Source organism: Thalassophryne amazonica, chromosome 6, assembly GCF_902500255.1.
Source record: "Thalassophryne amazonica chromosome 6, fThaAma1.1, whole genome shotgun sequence".
NCBI lineage: Eukaryota > Metazoa > Chordata > Actinopteri > Batrachoidiformes > Batrachoididae > Thalassophryne > Thalassophryne amazonica.
This window is the reverse complement of record NC_047108.1, coordinates 112,416,388-112,435,282: the sequence shown is the minus strand read 5'-3', so window position 1 is coordinate 112,435,282 and position 18,895 is coordinate 112,416,388. Positions and strand designations below refer to the sequence as shown.

The following is an 18,895-nucleotide window of genomic DNA, read 5'->3' as shown; positions in this document are numbered from 1 at the left end:
GTGGGGTATTTTTATGAGATTTTTTTTAAGCATGTAAATTAAGTCTAAGACTGATTCAGTTACTTGGAAATGTTCATGTATCCATCCCCTGACTTGTTGAAAGCAAACATACTGTAAGTGATGATTTGTATTTTTAAAATAGAAAAAAATAAAAGTAATAAAATAGTAAAGGGGTGGTGGTCAAGTGGTTAGTGTGTTTGGTTTCAGTGCGAAAGGTTAAATTGACTACATTTATATAGTGCTTTTCCATCTGCATCAGACGCTCAAAGCGCTTTACAATAATGTCTCACATTCACCCCAATGTGAGGCTGCTGCCATACAAGGTTCTCACACACCTGGAGCAACTAGGGGATTGAGGACCTTGCCGAGTTAAGGCTCCTTAGTGATTTTCCAGTCAGGCCAGGATTTGAACCGAGGATCCTCTGGTCTCAAGCCCAACACTTAACCAGAAGACCACCACCTCCCTTCCCAAGTTCCTGGTTGAAACCCCACACTGCCACATTTCTCCATGTAATGTGAAGCTGCATCAGCAAGGACATCCGGTGTGAAACTTAAAATTCAACATGCAGATCCACCTTGGATTTGCTGTGGCGAACAAGGGAGCAGCCAAAAGGACTTACAAAAATAAAAATGAACGTTTATCCAAATACTTATGGTCTCTGAAAATGTTTGGGGGGCGGCTGTAATTTCGAAATGGTTATTGCCGTATTTTTATTTTTATTTTTTTCATGGAACTGAAGCTGAGAGTCACTGATACAAAAGTATCACGACCAAATACGTCTGGACCTTTTAACAGCTATGGGTCGGGTTTCACGTTAAAGTCACCGTGCGTGCACGTGCACGTAGAATCTCGATCCACTGGACGTCAGGCAGCCACGCCCCCTTTTGACTGACGTTTCCTTGTGGGGTGAGGTTTTGTTTTTTGGTATCAGTCTGGTTTTAAACATTCCAGCGACACGGAGGGTTCGAACAGTAGCATCATGGAACAAAACAGGTAAATAACTTGCTGGTAGTTCATCTTAACGTGAGCCCAGCTGTTTGAGAGGAAAAGTGGACAGATGAGCCACTTTTAGAGAGAGAGGGGAGTCTCGGCACTTCAGGTGGCAACTGCAGCTGCCGGAGAGCTGCCAATAATTTACAATTTTATTGTGTAAAAAAATAAGATAGGAATGTGTATATATCGACACGGAAAACGTTTACTGGTCAGACGAGACAAAGATTGAGCTCCTTGTCCACAAGGAGTTGAAAATTTGTAGATTACACTTTTAAAAGTGCATGAAACCAACCAATTTAAATGAACTCTACCAATTCTGCCACGTCGAGTGGTTAAAATATCAGCCAGAAGCTCGTTGATGACAACTGAAAGCATCTGGTTGGGGTGCAGCTTCTTAAGGGACATGTAGTGCATGTATATATTTGTAGTGTTCTACTTGTGCACCTAATTCTTATGTTCGATCACAGCCTGACACAGGCTGAACAATGTTTATGCCTGACTTTGGAGAACATCCACACAAGTGGATCATCTAAGAAGACGGCTTGCTCAGCTTGTGCATTACAGGCATCGCAGTTGAAGTCAACCTGCGGATGTTGTGAAATAGATCATTGACAGGGTAACTGGGCCCAGATGGGCCAATGAATAATGAATATAACAGAGTCAACAGCCATTAAAATGATTCCCTTCTCTTGGAAAAACAACAGGGAATAATGTACAAATTGACGGCTGCTAACTCCTTCTGTAACTGGGCCCTTCTGGTGTTCAAAAGGTTTTTGCTTCCTTAACACACTTTTGTACTTGTCGGTTGTGTTTTATGAGCCCCAAAGTCCATCAGTTAAATATATCTGGTTTTAAAACCTTATTAATACTGATCACTTTACTTCCACCATGAAAGTTGAATTTACAAAACACAACATTAACAGCACATTTGTTCCTTGTCTCGATACATAAATACAACCTGAGCCACATTTTGGATTTATGGTTAGGGGACATTCACAATCTGTCCTCTGGACTTTGGCCCTGTTTTCCCTGTTCAGGAATTGTGAAGGTGGTCAGATGTCCCTGAGGATGGTTTATTATCTGATGAGATGGTGTCATGTGTGTTTATAGCTTTGATTTGTTTCAAAGGTCACAGGCTGTCAATCCGCAGCACCTTCATAGGGAGAAGCTTCCCGAGGGGAATCGGCGCACACAAGGACCACTCGGTACGGTAACTACATCATAGATCTCCCCGTCCAGGCTCAGTCTGCAACAGACGAAACAGTAATCTGTAACTCCAGTAAAAACAGGTTGAAGAACAGCAGCAGTTAACTTTATGGTGTGAGTGTAGCAGCTGTGCTCTCTCTCATCTGCACTGTGTTTCTGGGTTTGACTCCTCCCACTCGATCCCCTCAGGACATGAACTCACAATCTCCATGGGAGGTGAACGCTCTGTCCAGTCGGCTAAAACCCGGGTTCTGGCCAGAGCGGCCAGAGAATCGGGGGACTGAGGCCTGTTGACTACCACATGCACAGTGCCTTCTGCTGGCCTCTGTCACATGAGCTTTATGGCTGTTTATGCAGCTGGTTGTACTTGTATGATGTCACCACACATTGCGCCATCACGATAAATATGGTTCTCAGATTGGCCAGCAGGAGATTGCTAAGTTTGTGGTTCCAGTCAGCTCAAGGGGATTCGGCTCTGCTCTGTCCCCCATTGAGTCTGAACAAGAAGAAGAAGTTCTATTTTCTGTAGGACCTGAGGTGCCCAGATTCCATAGCATTTAGCCAAGAGACATTGATGATGACGACACTGATGTTAAAACTTGGAAATGAGCGAAATCCTGCTAAACCCTGGATCACAAAGGGACTGCTGAATGCATGTAAGAAGAAATTTTTTTTGTACAAGCAATTCTTAAAACAGAGCATTTGAGGATGAGACCAAATACATGACATACAAAAACAAGCTTACCAATATTATGCGATCTTGCAAAAGGCAGTACTACAGTGATTTATTGGAAAAAATCAAATAAACATTAAAGGTACTTGGAAGCTATTAAACAAAATCATCAAAAATAAAAGAGTTATCAAAGACTAACATATATTTACACAAATACTGAAACAATTGTTAAGGAAAAGGAAGCCATAGTAGATTATTTTAATAATTATTTTGCTAATGTGGGGAAAAATTTAGCAAATTCAATACTACCTTCTAATATACGTTTTTGGGATAACGGTATAATAAGAAATAACCCTTCGGATTCAGTGTTTATCAGAGAAACTGATGAATATGAAATAATTGATATAGTTCATAAACTAAAAGGAAAAAATCTACAGATGGTGAAAATTTTGACATGTTTTTGGAAAAAAAAAATTGATTGTGTTGCTAAGCCTCTAACTCATATTTGTAATTTGTCATTAATGACTGGGAGATTTCCTTCCAAAATGAAAACAGCTAAAGTAACACCGCTGTTCAATCCGGTGACAAACATGTTTTTTCAATCTATAGACCAATCTCATTGTTACCTTAGTTTTCAAAAACTTTGGAAAAGGTATTTACTAAGAGGTTAAATGATTTTATATCTAAACATCACATACTAAAAGAGCAACAATATGGATTTACAAAAAAATCGGACTACTTCATTGGTAGTGATTGATTTTGTGGAACATAGTACGAATGCAATTGTAAAAAGCAATGTACTGCATCGTTTTGTTTTGTTTTTTCGACTTACAGAAAGCATTTGATACCACAGATCACACCTTATTACTGAATAAACTATGGAAGTATGGTATCAGAGGATTAGCTCACGATTAGCAAGTTATCTGCACAATAGGTATCAGAGTGTTCATGTTGGTGGGGTAAATTCTGAATTTTTGAAGTGTACTTGTGGGGTGCCCCCGGGCTCAGTCCTTGGGCCTTTGTTGTTTCTTTTGTATATTACTGACATATGTTTGGTTTCAAAATTTGTGAGTTGCATTTTGTTTGCTGATGACACGACTGTTTTGTAGTGGGGATCATTTGGAAGAGGTTCTGGACTTGATGGAGAGGGAACTACAGAAGTTCAAAGAATGGTTTGATTCAAATAAATTATCACTTCATTTTGGTAAAACAAAGTGTATCATATTTGGAAATAAACCCAGGAATTTATCTAGGAATTTACTAGTGCACAATATTGAAATTTCTTGGTGTTTTTATTGATCAGAAATTGAGTTGGAAAACACATATAAATTATGTTAAATCAAAAATGTCAAAAGCCATTGCCATTTTGTATAAAGCACAATACTTCCTCCCCAACAGTCATTAGTTATCTTATATCATTCATTACTAGTTCCTTACATGCCCTATTGCATTGAGGTTTGGTGAACCACCTACAAAAGAAATACAAATTCAATATTCAACATTTCAATATTTCTACAAAAGAAAGCCATAAGAATTATTAGTAATAAACAATATTGTGAGCCTACAAATCCATTGTTTGCCTGTTTAAACATTTTAAAATTTTGGGACCTGATTGACTATAGCTTAATAAGCTTAATGTTCAAAGTAAAAAATAACCTTTTACCACAACATATCCAGGACCTGTTCAAAATGAGAGACTCCAGTCGTAATTTGTGAGGAACATTATTATTTCAAAAACCGAAGATTCAAACTACAGTAAAAAGTCATTGTGTTTCTGTTAAAGGTGTTAATATTTGGAATTTGTTCCCGGATAACATAATAAATATATATATATATGTATGTATGTATGTGTGTGTATATATATATATATATATATACACACACACACACATACATACACACACACATCCCCAATTCCAATGAAGTTGGGATGTTGTGTAAAATGTAAATAAAAAATAGAATACAATGATTTGCAAATCCTCTTCAACCTATATTCAATTGAATACACCACAAAGACAAGATATTTAATGTTGAAACTGATAAACTTTGTTGTTTTTGTGCAAATATTTGCTCAATTTGAAATGGATGCCTGCAACACATTTCAAAAAAGTTGGGATGGGGCAACAAAAGCCTGGGAAAGTTGATGAATGCTCAAAGAACACCTAATTGGAAACAGGTGAGTGTCATGATTGGGTATAAAAGGAGCATCCCCAAAAGGCTCAGCTGTTCACAAGCAAAGATAGGGTGAGGATCACCACTTTGTGAACAACTGCATGAAAAAATAGTCCAACAGTTTAAGAACAATGCTTCTCAACGTTCAAGTGCAAGGAATTTAGGGATTCCATCATCTACGGTCCATAATATAATCAGAAGATTCAGAGAATCTGAAGAACTTTCTACACGTAAGCGGCAAGGCCGAAAACCAACACTGAATGCCCGTGACCTTTGATCCCTCAGGCTGCACTGCATTAGAAACCAACATCATTGTGTAAAGGATCTTACCGCGTGGGCTCAGGAACGCTTCAAAAAACCACTGTCAGTTAACACAGTTCATCACTACATCTACAAGTGAAAGTTAAATTTCTACCATGCAAAGCGAAAGCCATACATCAACAACATCCAGAAACACCCCCGCCTTCTCTGGGCCTGAGCTCATTTGAAATGGTCAGACGCAAAGTGGAAAAGTGTACTGTGGTCTGATGAGTCCAAATTTCAAATTGTTTTTGGAAATCATGCATGTTGTGTCCTCCTGACAAAAGAGGAAAATGACCATCCAGATTGTTACCAGTGCAAAGTTCAAAAGCCAGCATCTGTGATGGTATGGGGGTCTGTTAGTGCCCATGGCACGGGCAACTTACACATCTGTGATGGCACCAACAATTCTGAAAGGTACATCCAGGTTTTGGAGCAACACATGCTGCCATCCAAGCAATGTCTTTTTCAGGGACGTCCCTGCTTATTTCAGCAAGACAATGCCAAGCCACATTCTGCACGTGTTACAGCAGTGTGGCTTCGTAGTAAAAGAGTGTGGGTACTAGACTGGCCTGCCTGCAGTCCAGACCTGTCTCCCACTACAACATCAAGCAAGAATGGGAAAGAATTCCACCTACAAAGCTTCAACAATTAGTGTCCCCAGTTCCCAAATGCTTATTGAGTGTTGTTAGAAGGAAAGGTGATGTAACACAGTGGTAAATATACCACTGTCCCAGCTTTTTTGAAATGTGTTGCAGACATCCATTTCAAAATGAGCAAATATTTGCACAAACACTAACATTTATCAGTTTGAACACTGAATATCTTGTCTTTGTGGAGTATTCAATTGCATATAGGTTGAAGAGGATTTGCAAATCATTGTATTCTTTTTAGATTTTACACAACGTTTCAACTTCACTGGAATTGGGGTTGTGTGTGTGTGTGTATGTATATATATATATAATGTACACAGTGAGGAAAATAAGTATTTGAACACCCTGCGATTTTGCAAGTTCTCCCACTTAGAAATCATGGAGGGGTCTGAAATTTTCATCTTAGATGCATGTCCACTGTGAGAGACATAATCTAAAAAAATAAAAAATAAAAAATCCAGAAATCACAATGTATAATTTTTTTTTTACTAATTTATTTGTATGTTATTGCTGCAAATAAGTATTTGAACACCTGTGAAAATCAATGTTAATATTTGCTACAGTAGCCTTTGTTTGCAATTACAGAGGTCAAACGTTTCCTGTAGTTTTTCACCAGGTTTTCACACACTGCAGCAGGGATTTTGGTCCACTCCTCCATATAGATCTTCTCTAGATCTTTCAGGTTTGGAGTTTCAGCTCCCTCCAAAGATTTTCTATTGAGTTCAGGTCTGGAGACTGGCCAGGCCACTCCAGGACCTTGAAATGCTTCTTATGGTGCCCCTCCTTAGTTGCCCTGGCTGTGTGTTTGGGGTCATTGTCATGCTGGAAGACCCAGCCATGACCCATCTTCAATGCTTTTACTGAGGGAAGGAGGATGTTTGCCAAACTCTCGCAATACATGACCCCATCCATCCTCCCTTCAATACGGTGCAGTCGTCCTGTCCCCTTTGCAGAAGAGCACCCCCAGAGTATGATGTTTCCACCCCCATGCTTCACGGTTGGGATGGTTTTCTTGGGGTTGTTCTCATCCTCTAAACATGGTAAGTGGAGTTGATTCCAAAAAGCTCTATTCTGGTCTCATCTAATCACGACCTTCTCCCATGCCTCCTCCGGAATCATCCAGATGGTCATTGGTGAACTTCAAACAGGCCTGGACAGGTGCTGGCTTGAGCAGGGGGACTTTGCTGCCCTGCAGGGTTTTAAACCATGACAGCATCATGTGTTACTAATGTAATCTTTGTGACTGTGGTCCCAGCTCTCTTCAGGTCATTGACCAGGTCCTCTTGTGTAATTCTGAGCTTTCTCAGAATCATCCTTACCCCACAAAATGAGATCTTGCATGGAATCCCAGACCGAGGGAGATTGACAGTCATCTTGTGTTTCTTCCACTTTCTAATAAATAATCATAACAGTTGTTGTCTTCTATCAAGCTGCTTGCCTGTTGTCCTGTAGTCCATCCCAGCCTTGTGCAGGTCTACAGTTTTGTCCCTGGTGTCCTTAGACAGCTCTTTGGTCTTGGCTATGGTGGACAGGTTGGAGTGTTATTGATTGTGTGTGAACAGGTGTCTTTTATACAGGTAACAAGTTCAAACAGGTGCAATTAATACAGGTAAAGAGTGGAGAATAAGAGGGCTTCTTAAAGAAAAATTAACAGGTCTGTGTGAGACAGAATTCTTGCTGGTTGGTAGGTGTTCAAATACGTATTTGCAGCAGCAACATACAAATAAATGATAAAAAAAATCATACATTGTGATTTCAGGATTTTTTTTTTTCGATTAAGTCTCTCACAGTGGACATGCACCTAAGATGAAAATTTCAGACCCCTCCATGATTTCTAAGTGGGAGAACTTGCAAAATCGCAGGGTGTTCAAATACTTATTTTCCTCACTGTATATACTATAAAATCCTTTTGGTTAACACAGTTAAATTCTGCCCACACCCTTTCAGTCACATAGGTGCTTTGTTGGATTGTTTTCTTTGTTTTCGCTGTGAGGTTAATTTGTCATTTTTGTCTGTGTGCTGTTTACTGAATGAATTCATTCATTCATTCAGACTATGACTCCCCCTGGAGGGGACACCAGTCCAGTGTAAGTTACTTCCTCAGTAGGTCAGTACCCATTTACAGTTGGATGGACTTGGACAGTGCAGATTGAGCATCTTCTAAAAGGACACAGACAGAAAGTCTGAGCAGGAATCAAACCCAGTTTGGCATAGTGGAAGAACAATAAGTGGTGAAAGTAGATGAGTTTAAATACTTGGGGTCAACTGTTCAAAGTAATGGAAAGTGTGGTAGAGAGGTGAAGAAGAGAGTGCAGGCAGGGTGGAGTGGGTGGAGAAAGGTGGCAGGAGTGATTTGTGACCAACGAATATCAGCAAGAGTGAAGGGGAAAGTTTACAAGACAGTAGTGAGACCAGCTATGTTGTATGGCTTAGAGACGGTGGCACTAACAAAAAGACAGGAGGCAGAGCTGGAGGTGGCAGAGCTGAAGATGTTGAGATTCTCTTTGGGAGTGACAAGAATGGACAAGATTAGGAATGAACATATCAGAGGGACAGATCGGGTGGGACAGTTTGGAGACAAAGTCAGAGAGGCGAGATTGAGATGGCTTGGACATGTGCAGAGGAGGGACCCAAGGTATATAGGAAGAAGGATGCTGAGGATGGAGCCACCAGACAGGAGAAGAAGAGGGAGGCCAAAGAGGAGGATTATGGCTGTGCTGAGGGAGGACATGCAGGTGGTAGGTGGGACAGAGGAAGATACAGAGGACAGGGCAAGATGGAAACGATCTGCTGTGGCGACCCCTAATGGGAACAGCCGAAAGAAGAAGAAGGACTTATCTCACTGAGCTGCTCATATCTGCATAGTGATCATCAAATCAAGTTGACGCAGGACACGCAGGCAAATATTGTACAGTGATGAGCCCCGTGCACGTACGCACACACGGTCTCCCAGGAGAATCTCACCATTCTGCACACTAGCCTTCGATCAGAACCACGGACAGCGGCAGGAAAAAAATGCAACAGAATCTCTCAACAAACATCTGATGGTTTTTTGTTTTTTTGACCAGTTTACACAAAACAAACACAGCGACTCGTAACCTGCTCAGTATGATCAGACAACTGCAAGTATTCATCATTTATCAACACAGCAGCAAAGCTGGCAGACAAAATAAAAAAAAAAGTAGGGTACAGTAAGGGCACAAATTCCAACATATAAAAAGAAACAATTAATAGAAACTTAAATCTGGATGACAACCATTTTGTTTTTTAAGAATTGATGGCAGATAAAGTGGCTTAGTAGTTAGCAATGCTGCCTCACAGCAAGAAGGTCGTGGGATCGCATCCCACCTGGGCCGTTCTGTGTGGAGTTTTCATGTTCTTCCTGTGTTTGCGTGGGTTTTCTCTGGGTTCCTTCAGGGTACTCAGGCTTCCTCCCACATCCAAAGACATGCAGGTTCCGTGAATTAGCGACTCTAAATTGACTACGCGTGAATGTGATTGTTGATATGTCGCCTTGCAACAGACTGGCGTCCTGTCGAGGGTGTTCCCTGCCTGTTTCCCAATGGCCGCCTGGATAGGCCCCAGCACCTCAGACAAACACACTCACAACTACAGTCAGTTTAAAGTTTCACTGCCTTTGGACGTGGGAGGAAGCCGGAGCATCCGGAGAGAACCCACACAGACACTGGAAGGACATGTAAACTTCACACAGAAAGGACCAGGTGGGAAGCGAGCCCAGGACCTTCTTGCTGTGAGGCCACAGTGCTAGGACAGCGTGCACCAAGCATGATTATGTTTGGCCACTTGTTTGCCAGAATTTTGTTGATTTTGCAGCACTTAAACAGATGGATGAGTTGGGCCAGTTGTTCTTGCTGTCCTCAGAAATGTACCTATAAATCCATTATAGAAAGTAATTTACTGAGCATTATTAGTCAAATAGTAGAATAGTAGTTCAGTTATTTATTTATTTGATAGAGTAAAAACATTTTTATTCCAGCTGCAGGCACCTGTGAGGAACAGGATTTGAGATGGTCAGCCCAGTCGCCTCCCTCAGACGATGGTCTTGGTACCAGCAGGACTCTGGTCCGTGTCATTGTGGTGGGAGCTGGCAGTCGAGGGGCGGGTTATAGCCTTTTTGCATCTGTTCACCCTGATCGCATGAAGGTTTGAAGACTTTACCCTAAAGCTTGATGTGCCAGTGATTACCATTTTGAAAGATTTCTTAATTTTCCACACTTATAAGACATAACTGCCCTGGTGTTAAGAAGTTAAGTCCTGTGTAGGCTCACCAGTGCTCATCCTGAGATTCCACAATGTGAAGTGGATGAGAGTTTATGCTCCCCCCCCCCCCCCCCCCCCCCAACAGGACTCCGGTCCAATAAAGTTACTTCCCCAGCTAAGCATTTACAGCTGGAGTGAGACAATGCAGATGAAGTGTCTTGTCCAAGGACAAAGACAGGTAGCAGGCCCAAGAATTGGTAGACCAGCTCCTTATCTCACTGAGCTTCCTGCCCTACAAGGAATAAAGGTGTTTGTGAAACACCTTATTGTGTTATCAAAGGATCAGAGATTACATTAAGTAACTAAAAATTATTCTCTCATTAATTATACAATTTCAACTTTTCAGGTCATTGGAGTGGCTGATCTAAATGAATTTGCTCGCACAGAACTTCAACAAAAGTATGAAATTGTGGATGAAAATGTATTTGAAGGTGAGCATCAAATGAAGATGAAACTATTAAAAATGTTGCCAACACTAGATTCTTCAAGTCATTTCTTTCTCTCCGACGTAGACTGGTCCAGTGTGACTGAAAGAGAGAAGTTTGCGGATGCTGTGTTAATTTGTACTCCAGATCACCTTCATAAGGTAAATTTGAAGAAAAAGGAAGAATCTCCAGAGGAAGAAGGTGGAGTTTATTTGATCACATCTTTGTAGCTATTTGCATGTTTATTAAATTTTGTAGCAAGTCCAAAGTCACTATTTACACGTATCTCAGGGACAGTTACTCAATGTTAACACCAGTGTTGTTGTCAGTGTCCAAAACTTCAAGGCCAAAACTTTAACCTTCAAGACATAGACCAAAACTTTGATCTTCAATTTACAGACCAAGGCTTTGACCCTCAAGGCCAAGTCTTTAACTTTCAAGGCTTTGACCCTACCCTAAGGTTAAAAATTCTGCAGGTCACAGAGCCTTCTCTTATCATGTGCCTGCCTTGTGGAATGATGTCCCTGCAGAGATTAAACAGTCAGATTCTTTAGAGATGTTCAAGTCCTGACTAAAAACGCATGTACGAGGTCTGTTAGAAAAGTATCGGACCTTTTTATTTTTTTCAAAAACAAAATAAATAGTTAAATAAATAGTTTTCATTCATTCATTCATTCATTCATTCATTCATTCATATGGATTTGAATCACGTGTGATTACATCAGACAAGCTTGAACCCTCGTGGGCATGCAAGAGTTTTTTCACGCCTGTCGGTTACGTCATTCGCCTGTGGGCAGGCTTTGAGTGAGGAGAGGTCCACCCCTCCCGTTGGAATCTCTTTGTCTGAGAACTTCCTGAGAGACTGACGCTTTGCTTGATCAAAATTTTTTCCAAAACTGTGAGGCACATCGAAGTGGACATCATTCGAGAAATTCAGCTGGTTTCTGTGAAAATTTGAACGGCTGATGAGAGATTATGCACTGTTGCTGTCGCTTTAAGGACTGCCCACAGAGCAGGATGTCGCGACGCGCCCTGAGCCGCCGCTGTCTGCCTGTTTCGAGCTGAAAGCTTGCAAATTTAAGCCTCTGTTGACCCAGGACGTCGTGAGAGAACAGAGAACTTTCATAAGAGGTTGGGATCAGCAGTTTATCTGGACATTCCACTGTTAAAGGAGATTTTGTAATGAAAGAAAGTGCAGACGGGTCCGCGCGTTGGGACACATCCGGCGCCGCCACAGGAAAAACACCTCCATTGGAAGCCTTAAGGACAAGTTGGAACATGTCCAGCTGTTAAACAATTTCTCAGATACTCACTCAACTGAAAGCCATCAAAAGCCGCCTGGTTTTTACAAATGGTTATCAACACGGAGGTGTTCTTCCTGTGCCGCCGCATCGCGCCGGCTGCGTCCCAACGCGCGGACCCATCCGCACTTTCTTTCATTAATAAAATCTCCTTTAACAGTGGAATGTCCAGATAAACTGCTGATCCCGACCTCTTATGAAAGTTCTCTGTTCTCTCACGATGTCCTGGGTCAACAGAGGCTTAAATTTGGAAGCTTTCAGCTCAAAACAGGCAGACAGCGGCAGCTCAGGGCGCGTTGCGACGTCCCACTCTGTGGGCAGTCCTTAAAGCGACAGCAACAGTCCATAATCTCTCATCAGCCGTTAAAATTTTCACAGAAAACCATCTGAATTTCTCGAATGATGTCCACTTCGATGTGCCTCACAGTTTTGGAAAAAATTTTGATCAAGCAAAGTGTCAGTCTCTCAGGAAGTTCTCAGACAAAGAGATTCCTACAGGAGGGTTGGACCACTCCTCACTCAAAGCCAGCCCACAGGCGAATGACGTAACCGACAGGCATGAAAAAACTCATGCATGTGCACGAGGGTTCAAGGTTGTCTGATGTAATCGCGCGTGATTCAAATCCTTATAGTTTTTGAAAAAATAAAAAGGTACGTTAGTTTTATCACAAACCTCGTATTCTCCCTCTTGTAAGGCTAGCATACCGGTGTACTATGGAACTATGGTTCCTTTCCTTTTAATTCATATTTTTATACCCCCATCACACTAGAGGCCAAATGAACCCAAATGGAGGTCAAATGTTCATTCGGATGACCATCGAAAAACTTCAGACAGCATTTTACGTACATTCCAAACAGTCAGGCAAATTCCTGTGGCTGGCCCAAATGTTTAGCACATGTTCAAAACATTTGAGGTGCAGCTGAGGTGGAAAAACCTTGAACAGCAAAGTGCAGTCTGACCGCAGTCTGACTGCGTTCTAAATATTCTCACGGCGTCAAAACAGCATTCGGAACAGTCTGATTGGATGTGAGAGACATTCGCCATGGTCAAGCACATCAAAACCTGCCAGCATGTCCTGATTGTGCCACGGATGAGCCGTACGTGTACTACAGGAGGTGATGGTCTAGTGGTTAAAGCGTTGGGCTTGAGATCAGAGGATCCTCGGTTGAAATCCCAGCCTGACCCGAAAATCACTAAGGGCCCTTGGGCAAGGTCCTTAATCCCCTAGTTGCTCCCGGTGTGTAGTGGGCACCTTGCATGCAAGCCGCCTGACATCGGGGTGAATGTGAGGCATTGATGTGTGAAGCACTTTGAGCGTCTGATGCAGATGGAAAAGCGCTACATAAATGCAGTCCATTTACCATTTCCACTGGCTCCCTTTCGGGATGTGCAAAGGGAATATTGTTATGTGCAGTGTCTGTGGCATGCATTCATCTTGTGAACTAGATGTGAACATTGTGCAATCAAACTGAAAGCACCTTGTGTCACTGCGAGTTAATGCGTCTCAGAGCCGCGGAACAGCGCACACATCTGAATGGAGTGTTATATCCACAATAAACCTTATATTACAGACACATTGTCATTCCCTCTTATGAGTTGGATAATTTATGTGAAATATTATGATCATCATAGCTGTAGCACCACGAGCAGATGCACCGTGCCGCACTGCTGCCCCACAGCGAGTCAATGCGTTTCAGTGGCTCTGTGCAGCACAACACAGCTGAATGGAGTGTCACAGCTGTAATACACATATTATGACATGTACACCATCGAACCCTTTAGGAGGAATGACATTCCAACTGTATTGCCAAGCAATTCCAAAAATAACATAGAAAATCACCTTTGGAACAGCTCCAGATGCCTCTCACCATGCAGAGCGAACAACAGCCAGGCAGCAGCCTGTAATAAAATCCCTGTCATCCTGGGAGCACCGTGAGATGGTTACATCAGCCAAGTGACCATGGCACATGCCTTGTACTCCACCATATCCCATATGTCGCAACGTCCAGTGGGCAACGTGTGCCATCCAGCCAGACAGTGGGACAGCTCGCTACATGTCAGGGCACGTAGCACGCAATTGCAAAGTCCAGACAGTACATCATGTGAAGCATTAAGTGATTGTCAGGATGCATGCATGAATCACAGTGTGGTCATGTTATACCCATAATATCCTGGAGAGGGGAAAGGCATGTGGTTGTATCATCTGATGGCTCTGCAGCTCATATCATGTGATCGTCCCGCTGCGCATGTGTGAGCTCATATCATCTGATCCTCTGATCTGATCATGGGTGCACTTTGGTGCACCGCGGATTGGTGGCTGATACCAGTAATAATGGCTGTGGGTGTGCACATCGGTGATCTGATGACCGTAATAATTTGATCACACGTGATCACATGCACTACAGTGATGTGATAGTCAGGGGCCCTTGGTTTACATGTAATCAGTTCATGGGTTGGATGTCATTTGAATTCCAGCAGTAAGACACGGCAGGTTTTCAAAAGATAATGGACCACCATGCTCGCTCTGCCACACCCAACCCCTTTCTTGCCTTCCCCCAGACCTCAGTTGGCATTAGAACTGCACCCGTACAGCAGTCGATGTGCATTCGTCTTGTTCTTACTGCAGTCTGACAGCAATCTAGGTATTCATGCTCTGTTCATACAACATTTGGACTGCATTCAAGGGCATGCACATGGACTGTGCACGATGCATTTGAGGCGATATCTGCCTACATTCTAAGTATTTGACCGGCATTCGTACACAGCTGGTGGAACATCTGTCCCTCCCGACTGCATTGAAAGTTTGGCTTTTTTCCCATTCCAGCTGATTCAGCTTGATTTCTGCTCATTCTTGCTAAGTGTTATGCGGCTCTTAGCAGTGGAACAGGTCTCTTCCTCACTACACTTAAATTCTGGATCTGTAAAGGCCTGGTCACATGGCACTTAATGTAGGGCAATGAAGCCCAATCGAAACAAGACGTCTGGACTTTCGTTGACTGTCATTGGCATTGGTTAACCTTCGCACAGCTTCGTTCCTGCAGCTGAATTTTTAAAATGGCGTCAGGATTTTTAAAATGTAGAAAAATTTGAATGAATGCCACTGAAAACATCAATTCATCCATTTTGCTGTCGTTCTTGACGATTTCTTATCGTTTGCTTAGTTTTTATAGCGTTAGCATTTAGTTTGACTTTGTTCAACCAGTTGAATGTTTTCATACAGTACAGAAGCTGGTTTGTGAGTGCTGCTGTGGAGAAGAGATGCAGCTCCTCCGCGGGTGGTGCTGGTGTGTGCTGTGGGGCTTCTGCCTCTGCGTGTGATGGGGTGAGTGTGGTTGCTGTCATGCCATGGTGTTGGCCGGCCATGAAGAATTTGTCGGCCTCTTCCGCCAGCACAGTAGTCTGTGATCGTGGTGTTGGCCAGGGCTGTGTGGACGTGAGGAGAGAGTTACTGCACAAAAGTCTGGCCAGTGTCCTCTCAGGAGCTGCAGCATTCTGTTCATGAATTCTGAAGGGCTTCCTGTCCTCCAGCCCATGCAAAGAGAAGAGTCTGCTGGCCCTATCAATGTCTGACTATTCAAAAGTTTTGAGGCAGTGATCTTGATGGCTGTGTAATTGTTCACAGCAGGGGGCTTTGCAGGAGCATGATCAGCCTCGTTGCTGTGGAGCTGCTGAGGGCCGACACAACATAATATTTCGTGTCATCTGCAGTGATCTCTCAGAGTGAACTGCGCATTGGTTTATGCAAACCAGGCAGCAGTTTACAGAAGCGTGACTTTGAGCATCAAGTGTGGAAAAACTTCCAGCAGCAGCGGACATTCACATATGAACAGCTTGATCCACAGAGGTGTAACATATGAAAGCAAAAAACCCAGTGTGATCGCAAATAGCTGCATTCTTTTCTGAACAACATTTGGTAACAGCGCCCCATGATCAGAAACACCAGGGTTTTGAAAAAAGGCAGAGAAAGAGACAGTGCTATCTCTTTCTCTCTCTCTCTCTCTCTCTTTCTCTCTTTCTCCCCCGCCCCACTCTCTCTCCCTCTGTCTCACTCTCAGTGCTGAAACAAGAAACTGGATCTTTAAGTTTTCTTGTGAATTTAAATGGCCATATTTTCTATTTTTTTGGGGGTGGGAGACACAGAAGTACTCTGAACTTTGCAATCTGATGTTCCCAGCTCTGACAAGGAAGCAGTGTGTCCTGCTGTACATGCTGAAATGTGAGTGCCATTTGCTTTACTGTTTTGAGAATGGAGCACATTTCTATAATGCAAAAAATATATATATTTGGTGTGTTTGGAATGTGTATTATTTTGGTGGAGTATTTAGTGTGCGTGGTTAGCGTGGTGGGGTTTTTTTGTTTTTGTTTTGTAAAAATGAGGCATCTTATGAATGTTGCATGTCATCAGAGTCTGAATCAGACAGTGAGGATTCTGATGATGGAGATGATCCCTCTTTTGTTCTGGATGAGCAGCCAGAGCAGTTGGATCCACCGACGTGCGCACAGATCTCCACAGTGGGTCGGATCACGCGCTTCTATTTGCAGCTTCTACAGCACTCAGGTGCTACAGAGCTCTGTCCCAGCGCTGAGTCCTGGAGCAGAGCAGGATGCAGACACACAATGCTCCAGCACGTTTCGTTTAAAGCGTAGAGATCAACATTAGCTTCGGTTTTGTTTTGTTCCTCTTTTGTTCCTTTTGTGCTCTTAATTTGCAGGCTATTCAGTGATGGGAAAACTAGAAAGCTCATTCGTCCACCTTTTCTCAATGATTTGTGACTTTTTTCTATTTGATCAGGAATAGTTGTATGCCATGTGACCGGGCCACTAGTGAAGCACAGGGCTAGCTGCCAGCAACCACCTTAGCAATCTCTCTGCTTCCCTGTTGATTTGCTGCTGGTGAATTAATGCCTCAGGTGCAGTTATTTCTGGCCGGCTGATTCTGCTCTTTTTCTCTCTGTTTGAGGCACTGGCAGCACCACTGACTGATCTGGCCATGCACCCCAGGGTATCAGACTGATCTCTTGATGCCATGCCTGTTGCACCGCTGACCTGAGCTTCTGGCCTGCAGTCTACTGGTGCCAGACATGGGCGTCTTTGTATTAGAGACCCAAGATGGACTCTGCTTTATTTTCAGTTAAGGACTGTTTTTGTTGGTCTTCTGTTTCGTCTGTCTTGTACAATCTGTAAAAACCTTGTAACTGTTAGAATGGTCTAAACAGTGGGTCACCCCTCTAAGTTGTGGTCTGCCTGAGGTTTCTTCCTCATTATAACTAGAGGGAGTTTTTTTTTAACCACTGTTGCCTGTGTGTTTGTTCAGGAAGGTTGGTAAAGTTAGACCTTACTCACGTGAAGTGCCCTGAGCCAGCTTTGTTATGATTTGGTGCTATATAAATAAAATGAATTGAATTGACCCTCAAGACTCGGGTCAAGGCTTTGAACCCTCAAGACCAAGGCTGGGAAGTAAAATCAACCAAATCAACATGTGAATCCATACCAGATCCGTTGTGGTGACCCCAATCAAAAACGGGAGAAGCCAAAAGAAATAATTTAGTTACTTTCTGTTAAACTATGCTGTGTTTTGCTCCCCAGGAACCGGCAGTGGCCTTTGCAAAGAAGGGCTACCATGTTTTGCTGGAGAAACCAATGGCAGTGAGTGTTGTTCACATATAAAATACCTATATAAAATATGAGTTTTCTGATCCCTTCCAAAGGTTCCAGAAACGTTTAGGACACAATGTGAGTGTCATGTGTAGTCTCACCCTACGCAGTTGGGATTTGCCGCTGTCTTAGATCGCAAGATGAAATGTGGTCATTTGTACACACCCATGGATGTGTTGGTATGATGTAGAAGCAGACAGCGATTCCACCACGGATCAGACCAGATCTGATCTAAAGCTGAGTGTAGTGTTGACGTGGTATTCAATGGGTGCAGTGCTGTAAACGTGCCGTACATACAGTAAGTGGGTTCACAAAGCATGTACACTCTGCTGATATACACAGTGAAGGTGGATGGAAAATAACCATTAAAATATAATTAAGTCTTGCAAAACTAAAACCTTCACCTTCTGACTCCACTTCTTCTCTTCTTTCAGTGATGCCGGTATTTGGTTAGACTCTTTCTCTCAGATTGTTCTGTCTGAGTTATTTTCATTAGTTACTTCATCCAAACCATCAACATGTCTATTAGACCCCATTCCTACCAGGCTGCTCAAGGAAGCCCTACCATTATTTAATGCTTCGATCTTAAATATGATCAATCTATCTTTATTAGTTGGCTATGTACCACAGGCTTTTAAGGTGGCAGTAATTAAACCATTACTTAAAAAGCCATCACTTGACCCAGCTATCTTAGCTAATTATAGGCCAATCTCCAACCTTCCTTTTCTCTCAAAAATTCTTGAAAGGGTAGTTGTTAAACAGCTAACAGATCATCTGCAGAGGAATGGTCTATTTGAAGAGTTTCAGTCAGGTTTTAGAATTCATCATAGTACAGAAACAGCATTAGTGAAGGTTACAAATGATCTTCTTATGGCCTCAGACAGTGGACTCATCTCTGTGCTTGTTCTGTTAGACCTCAGTGCTGCTTTTGATATTGATGACCATAAAATTTTATTACAGAGATTAGAGCATGCCATAGGTATTAAAGGCACTGCGCTGCAGTGGTTTGAATCATATTTATCTAATAGATTACAATTTGTTCATGTAAATGGGGAATCTTCTTCACAGACTAAGGTTAATTATGGAGTTCCACAAGGTTCTATGCTAGGACCAATTTTATTCACTTTATACATGTTTCCCTTAGGCAGTATTATTAGACGGCATTGCTTAAATTTTCATTGTTACGCAGATGATACCCAGCTTTATCTATCCATGAAGCCAGAGGACACACACC

General features: G+C 42.4%; 1 protein-coding gene across 3 annotated transcripts in view; it reads left to right on the top strand.

The window, feature by feature from the left end:
* The first annotated feature begins 894 nt into the window (after positions 1-894).
* The window catches only part of LOC117512927, a 60,085-nt gene continuing 42,084 nt past the window's right edge, over positions 895-18,895 (top strand). For all 3 annotated transcript variants that reach the window (XM_034173155.1, XM_034173154.1, XM_034173156.1), the window contains exons 1-6: positions 895-994; positions 2,123-2,199; positions 9,996-10,162; positions 10,626-10,710; positions 10,792-10,865; positions 17,593-17,652. In XM_034173155.1, coding sequence (XP_034029046.1) covers positions 981-994; positions 2,123-2,199; positions 9,996-10,162; positions 10,626-10,710; positions 10,792-10,865; positions 17,593-17,652 — 477 coding nt within the window. In that variant the 5' untranslated portion in view covers positions 895-980. The remainder of the gene's footprint in view (positions 995-2,122; positions 2,200-9,995; positions 10,163-10,625; positions 10,711-10,791; positions 10,866-17,592; positions 17,653-18,895) is intronic.